Source organism: Papaver somniferum, chromosome 8 (assembly GCF_003573695.1).
Source record: "Papaver somniferum cultivar HN1 chromosome 8, ASM357369v1, whole genome shotgun sequence".
In the NCBI taxonomy this organism is placed as follows: Eukaryota; Viridiplantae; Streptophyta; class Magnoliopsida; order Ranunculales; family Papaveraceae; genus Papaver; species Papaver somniferum.
The window spans coordinates 96,869,230-96,876,746 of NC_039365.1; the positions used below are offsets into that span (position 1 = coordinate 96,869,230).

Here is a 7,517-nt window from a genome sequence, read left to right on the forward strand (position 1 = left end):
GATTAACCTTGTCCGACCCGACGAACTGGATTTTACTCGGGGGTATTAAAGTCATTTAGAGAAAAACCCTAGAAATGCACCAGCGACCAGCTATTTAATTACCTAGGTTGAGCAGTAATTTTTGCTTGCTTGTCTGTGATATTCGGCACAGACAGTAGTGATGGAGTCGGAGAAGAAGCTTACGAATCCTATGAGGGATATTAAAGTTCAAAAACTTGTTCTAAACATATCTGTTGGTGAAAGTGGTGATCGTCTCACCAGAGCTGCTAAGGTGGTGGAGCAGTTGACTGGACAAGCCCCTGTGTTTTCGAAGGGTAGTTTTTTTTTTTTTTGAGTTGTTTTCTGGTGTTATTGATGATCAGCTAAGAACACTGTAGGGTCGTTTGGGATTAGGCGTAATGAAAAGACTGCTTGTCATGTAACTGTAAGAGGTGACAAGGCAACGGAACTTCTTGAGAGGGGATTGAAAGTTAAGGAATATGAGCTTTTGAGAAGGAATTTCAGTGATACTGGTTGTTTTGGATTCGGTGTTCAAGAACATATCGATCTTGGATTGAAGTAAGCACCCACCCTTTTTTTTTAATGTATTTAGTGGTACAAATTATATTTGGTGTTTTTTTTATTAATGTGATATGAAATGATTCCCTTTGAAATGCATTGCTAGGTTATTAGCTTAAATTTGATTTGTATGTTTTTGGTTTTTCTTTTGGTTTTAAATTAGATTTTTGCAAGGGATTTTTAATAGACCATGATTGCATACACCTTTATTTTCATGTTATAAATTGAAATTACATTATTCTAGCTGTAAAATATAAGATGTCTTCAGTTGGTCTCGTTGTCTTTGCTAGTGACAAAGTTTGTCAAGTATGCAGCAGCAGTGCCTTTCCTCTTGGACATTTTATTTCTGTCTTTGTTAACTATTGAGATGGGAATTGGCTTCTGCATATGGAATTTTAAAGTTTCACCCTGTCTATATTTTTTTAAATATCAGGAGTCTAGTTAATTTATTGTGTGGAGAGACCAGGTGATGAAGTACATTTTGATATCTCACAATGGTCGTCTGAGACTTTGTGTCGATGTTGATCCAATCTTACTGATGGTCTATTCAATTCCATGCAAGTTTCATTTCACAGTGTCTTCCTAAGCTGTTCATTGACTTCACAAGTCTTACTGTTGTCATTATTTAGTCATATTCTACAAGGACAATGACTACTTATTTCAGAGAGTGTGATCCATATTCTGAATTTATTTCAGTGCATCATTGGTCTCCATTAACTAACTGGTTTCCCTTTTAACATGTTTTCCCTTCCTAGATACGACCCTTCCACCGGTATCTATGGTTTGGATTTCTACGCAGTTCTGGAGCGCCCAGGGTACCGTGTTAGTCGTCGCCGTAGATGCAAGGCTAGAGTTGGAATTGAACACAGAGTTTCAAAGGAGGATGCAATGAAGTGGTTCCAGTCTAAATATGAGGGTGTAATTCTTAACAAGTCTCAGTAAAACACTGCATAGTTTTCGAAGAGTGCTACGTCTCATCTAACAGGATGATTTTCATGAGTAAAGATTTTTCCTTAAATTTTATTCGCTTGTTATATCTACTGTGTTCTTAACTTCTGTGTTATATTTTTGTTGTAAATAAGAACCTCTTTCTCGAAAAAAGATCTGGGAAATGAGAGTTTGGTTAACCTTAATAATTGTTGGTTCCAACTGCGAACCAACCCAGTACAGGATGATTGCTGTGTGATTATAACTGAGGGTGGATTGCAAGTTAAGGAGTATGAACTTTTGAAAAAAAAATCAGTGATACTGGTTGTTTTGCGTTCGGTGTTCAAGAACATATCGATCTTACAAATCGTATTTGGTGTTTTATGAATGCGATATATGAATTGATTTCCTTCCAAATGCATTGCTAAGTTATTTGCTTCGATTTGATTTGTATGTTTTGGATTTTTCTTGTGGTTTTTAAATCAGATTTTTGCAAGGGATCTTATGTAGACCATGGTTATATACACCCTAATTATAATGGATTGTAAAAACTACCATGTCATATATTGGCAGTGCCTTTCCTCTGCGACTTCTTCATGGATTTTAAATCTGTTTCGCCTCATTGGCTTCTCCATATAGAATTTCAAAGTTTCACCTTATCTAGGAGTCCAACATGGTTGCTACACCCCTAAATTTATCGCCTGTATTTTCTGAATTTCAGGAGTCTAATACGTTCAGTGACTTCACAAGTCTTACTCTTGTCATATTCAGTTATTGATTTCAATAGAGTTTCTGTGCTAACAATGACTCCTCGTTTCAGAATTTTCAGAATGTGAGATTCATTTTCCGCATTCACTTCAGTGCATCTTTTGTCTCCATTCTAACTGGTTTCTTCGGTTTGGATTTTTTTTATTTTTTGAAGCCAAAGATAAATTGATTAAGCTGAAGATGAGTTACATGAGTTCTGTCTATCTATACGTAGTTGAGTTCTGATCTCAACAGGAGATAAACTAGACCAAGTGCATGAAAAGCCATTTACTCTAGCTAGTCTAGAGAGAATGTCAGCTACATTATTTCTTTCTTTTGGAATGTGATAACACTTCCTAGAGATGTTTCTACTGAAATAAATTTGAATATCTTTAATCATGTTGAAAAGTCGCCAGTCCATAGGAGATTTCTTCGTAGCAGCATCCACCACCGTCTTAGCATCCAGTTCAAAATGCACCTTCTCTAGTTTAAGAGAATTAGCCCATTTAACAGCCTCCCGCAGCCCCATACATTCAGCCTCCTCGGCGCTTCTTATACCTTCTAGTTGGATACATTTTGTTGCCTGCTGTTCACCTGCATAATTTCGAATTATTAGTCTTATACCTCCTGAGGAATTTAAAAATGAGTCATCACAGTTAATTGTAACAAAACCAAAAGGAAGTGGATTCCAACGGGTTAATCTATGATAATTTCTGTTATTAGTAGAAACAGTTTTGTTCCACTGAACTGCATGATCTTCAAAGAAGCTCTTACACTTTTTAATCGACTTTTCTGGTTGGACTGCAATGTTTTGGAAAACTTTGTCACACCTATCAGACCATAAGCACCATGCTGTTATTGCTCTTTACAGATTTCCTCTACTGAGATCTTTTTAGCATGTAAATCATCAAACCACGAACCAATCCATTCTGCAAAAGAAATGTTACCACTTGCAGACCAGCCAAAGAGAGCAAACCAAACCATTCTAGGATGATTACAATCTCGTAAAACATGAGAAGGCGACTCTTGTTATTGTTCACAGTACGGGCAAATATCAGCTACTCCTGGAACTTTCAGACTGAGCACATCTCTAGTGGAGAGAAGAGAAGAAGAAGCCTTCCACAAAAAGTGTCTAATCCTGGGCAGGAGCGGCAGTTTCCATAAGGATTTAAACATTTTCACCATTCTCACACCAACTGAGTCTACGCCAAGCTCTTCTTCATACATCTTACGTTAAATGGATTTGACAGAAAAGGTACCATGTCTCTCTGGAAGCCAAACTAATCTGTCTTCATGGGTTACATGAATGGTGATATTAAGAATGTAATTCACAAGAGAATAGCTGATGCACATACTTGTATTGTAGGTGAGAGGAACTTCCTTGTTTAGGAGTAGGTGGAGTATTCAGCTCTTTAATCCATCTATGCTTCCATATTAATATCTTCTTACCGTCACCCAAGCACCATCAGCTGTTACTGAGAATAAAACTTAACTCAGAGCTAATGCTTCTCCAAGACCAGGTTGTATTTGACTTCTTCTTCAAGTTAAAAGGATCACCATCTGAGTAATATTTAGCTTGAAGAGATTTAGTCATCATAGAATCAGTATCAGAACACAGCTTCCAAGCAGACTTTGCCAATAAAGATCTGTTGAAAATCTTTAAATTCCCGAAACCCAAACCACCTTCTTCTTTGGGTTTTTAGGTTTGTTTCCAAGTAATAACATGATTACCTCTATAGGATTTCCTATTTCTCCAATATTTTTGTTGAGAAGATTTCATCTTACTGATGGTAGAATCAGGTAATTTGAAACTTGTCATATGATGAATGGGAATGGCACTGGAAACATTTTTGACCATGACAGATCTGCCTGCTTCACTAATATTGATTCTGTTCCATTTTGCAAATCTATGATCCATCTTGTCGCAAAGAGAATAGAATGGAATCCACTTCTTCCTCACAACAAAAAAGGGTAACCCTAAGTATCTTTATTTTGAGATATTCAAGTAACGAACTTGTAAAGCACCACTGATGGGCTGACATGACTCTGGATCCATATTGGAGCTGAAGTAAATTGCAGATTTGTTGAAATTTATCAACTGCCCAGAACATTTATAAAATTGATCAATAACTTGGAGGAGCTTGTTAACTTGAGTGTCGTTATCTTTACAGAACAATAAGCAATCATATGCGAATAACAGATGATTTATTTTTGGTGCTGAGCGAGAGTTCTTGATACCAGTTAACTGACCAGAATTTTCACAGTGCGCTAAATACCTTGAGAAGGATTCCACTGCTAAGATAAACAAATATGGTGACAATGGGTCACCTTGACGTATACCGCGGGATGGCTTGAAAGCTGATGTTGGTGAACCATTGAGCATGACTTCTATTTGTTTGGTAGAGATACACTGAGAGATGAGCTGTCTAAACTTATCCGAGAATCCAAAATGCTTGAGAATATCTAACAAGAAGCTTCATTCCAGCCCGTCGAAGGCTTTTGACATGTCCATCTTAAGGGCAAGATGACCACTAACACCTTCTTTTCTCTTCATTGCTTGTACAATTTCCTGTACTAAACATATGTTTTACGAAATCAATCTTCCTGGGACATATGCAGATTGCATAAGTGAAATGATTGAAGAGATATGCTTTTTCAATCTCAAAACTATAATCTTAGATATAATTTTATAGATTGTATTACACAATTCTATCGTCCTGAATTCTTCTGGTTTTTGAGCTATATGGACCTTGGGGATTAAAGAAACTCTTGTGTTGTTCAACTGCTTAAGAAGGTACCCTGAGTGGAAGAATGATTTAACCAGTTTGCAGACGTTATCCTTCACAGTTTTCCATTGCGTTTGATAAAAGCCAGGGGGGAAGCCGTCTGGACCAGGTGAAGTCCATGGCTCCATTGTCATCAAAGCTGAATGAATTTCTTTCTCAGTAGGAATTGCTTCTAACTGTTGATTATCCTCAGCTGTAATGCATTGGGGAATATATTGGAGAAAGCTGCTGCTGTCTGCTGGAGAAGAAGATGTCATTATATTTTGAAAGTGATTCTTGAGGAGATCTGAGAGAGAGTCTCTATCATTACACCATGTACCATCTTGAGCCAACAATGAGTCAATTATGTTGCGAGATTTTCTTCTATTCATTCTAGTATGGAAATACTTAGAGTTCGAGTCCATATCATTGTAAAAATGATCTCGAGCTTTCTGCCTGTTGGAACTAGCTTGAATTTCGTTGAGCTTCCTGATTTCTTTCTCTAAGGCCGGTTCCTATGGAAAATGCCTAAACCCTCCATATGCCATGCCAGCTGGCCTGGCAAACTGGCCGTACCACTATGGGAGAAAAGGTAAGCGGTCGAGTCTACACCGGTAGCGGTGTAGTCTCCACCGTTCGGTGTATTTGAAACCTCCAACGGCTCTTTCTTCACCGCTATTAAAAGGGAAAAAATTCACACAAAAATTACACTAAATTTTTTACACAAAAAATTTCCATCTTTCTATCTTATTATCTTTCAAATTGGCAAAGTTTGAATCCCAACTTGACTTGGCTACCCAACTTGATTTTTCTGGAGTGGTGCTTGAATCCGCCCTTAATAAGATATGTGAAGGTTTTAAATAAATAGGTAAAAATCAAAGAAGTATACAAGTTTTGGATATTTACCAAATCAAACCTCCAACTAAGAGAAGACCAAGAAAAGTTCAAGGGAAGGAAAATTTGAAGACAAAGAAGAAGATAAACAAAGGAGACTCCGTTCAAGAGCGCATTGATTGGAAGTTTGGTCAAATGAAGAAGATAAACAAGATGAAGAACATTGTCCCAAATTTTTACTTTTAAAGTTTATTGTAAGTTATGTCATTATCTAGATGAATGAAAGAGGCATTAATGTAAATTAAAATTCTAAACTTTTAATGAAAGATGCACTACTTTTATATTAATATCTTAAAATTAAAATTTGATACAAATGATAGTTGCATTATACAGATGAAAGATGCATCATATTCGGGCATTTACTCTAAACTGATCATATTTAGGCAATACCCTCAAGATAAGATAACAACCCTCAAAGTGAAAATTTTGGCCAACTTTGTTGCGCCGTTCGAGCCGACACATTTGATCCATATCATTTATGTTTTGGCCATTTTGTCGGTTTCGACAGCCTTCAGCAAGTACAACATCCCACAACTTCACATCCTTGATGATTATTCCGAAGCGATGACACAATCCATCTGCATTTCGATTATTGAGGTTCAATGTTTCTTCTTGAAATCTATGAAATATGCGACTCCGTACAACCTATTGATGTTGATTTTCTCCACCATCGGGCATATCTTGCATAACAAAAACATAATGCCTGCAAATGGATTCATCTTCAGATATGCTAAATTTGCGAGTTCTAACTCGAACTGCTATATTGGATTTGTGGAGTGAAAGAATGGAGATTGAAGAAATGGTGTGAGTTGAAATGAAATTTGATATTATATTTATAGGCAGATGAAATGATGACCGTTGGATGAGATGATACGAGCGGTCTAGTCTACAGTCTCGAACGCTCGGTGGAAACTTGACCTGGCCTGGCTAAGTGGCAAATTTGCCACTTAGCCAGGCCAGTTTGCCAGTTTTCCCCCTCCATAGTGGGTGCTTAAATGGAAAACAATCATGTTTGCCACACCCGTAGGAAGGGGACTAAAGTAACTATTTCTTCAGTATTTGAGCCATTGATGTCTGAAGCTTGAAGAGAAGAAATATTCTGTTACAGCTGAGCAATAGAGTTACTGATGTTGTTGAACATACTTTTACTCCATTGTGATAAGGAATATCTCGTGGCAGACAACTTATTAGCAAACACAAAAGCATTGGAACCAAAAAATCTAGCAGACCAAGCAGTTTTAATTTCGTCTAAACAACTACTCTGAGATAACCAATATTCAAAAAACTTCTACTTTCTACCCATAACTCTGTTTTCCTTACATAGTTCTAACATAATAGGGCATGGTCTGAGCCATTTTGAGCTAAATGAGTGAGGATGGAATTTGGGTAAGAAGTAAACCAGTTACTGTTAACTAGAGCCCTACCCAACCTAGATTTGAATTGACTAGTACCGTGTTTATTGCTAGACCACGTAAAAGGGTTTCCACAAAAACCCATATCAGATAGATCGGCATCATTGATTAACTCAAGAATATCACTAGAAGTTGTTTGAGAGAACTGAGTATTTATATCATTAGGAGGAGGAGTGATATTTAAATCACCAATTAACACCCAAGGGGTATCTAT

The 7,517-nt window shown here is 37.1% G+C and overlaps 2 protein-coding genes and 1 non-coding gene across 3 annotated transcripts; 2 read left to right on the forward strand and 1 right to left on the reverse strand.

Moving 5' to 3' along the window:
* The first annotated feature begins 146 nt into the window (after nucleotides 1-146).
* On the forward strand, nucleotides 147-1,814 carry LOC113306884 (60S ribosomal protein L11-1-like). The gene is made up of 3 exons (XM_026555806.1): nucleotides 147-314; nucleotides 363-558; nucleotides 1,314-1,814. Exons 1-3 carry the CDS (start codon nucleotides 161-163, stop codon nucleotides 1,498-1,500), a joined length of 537 nt encoding a protein of 178 aa, XP_026411591.1. The 5' UTR covers nucleotides 147-160; the 3' UTR covers nucleotides 1,501-1,814.
* Nucleotides 1,019-1,102, forward strand: LOC113307299. Its single transcript, XR_003339090.1, has one exon. It is a non-coding gene; the product is annotated as a small nucleolar RNA Z161/Z228 (small nucleolar RNA).
* Nucleotides 1,815-4,219: 2,405 nt separating the features above from the next.
* Nucleotides 4,220-5,275, reverse strand: LOC113305814. Its single transcript, XM_026554813.1, has 3 exons — nucleotides 5,031-5,275; nucleotides 4,771-4,836; nucleotides 4,220-4,658 (listed from the first exon to the last, which is right to left on the reverse strand). Exons 1-3 carry the CDS (start codon nucleotides 5,273-5,275, stop codon nucleotides 4,220-4,222), a joined length of 750 nt encoding a protein of 249 aa, XP_026410598.1.
* Nucleotides 5,276-7,517: the final 2,242 nt, after the last annotated feature.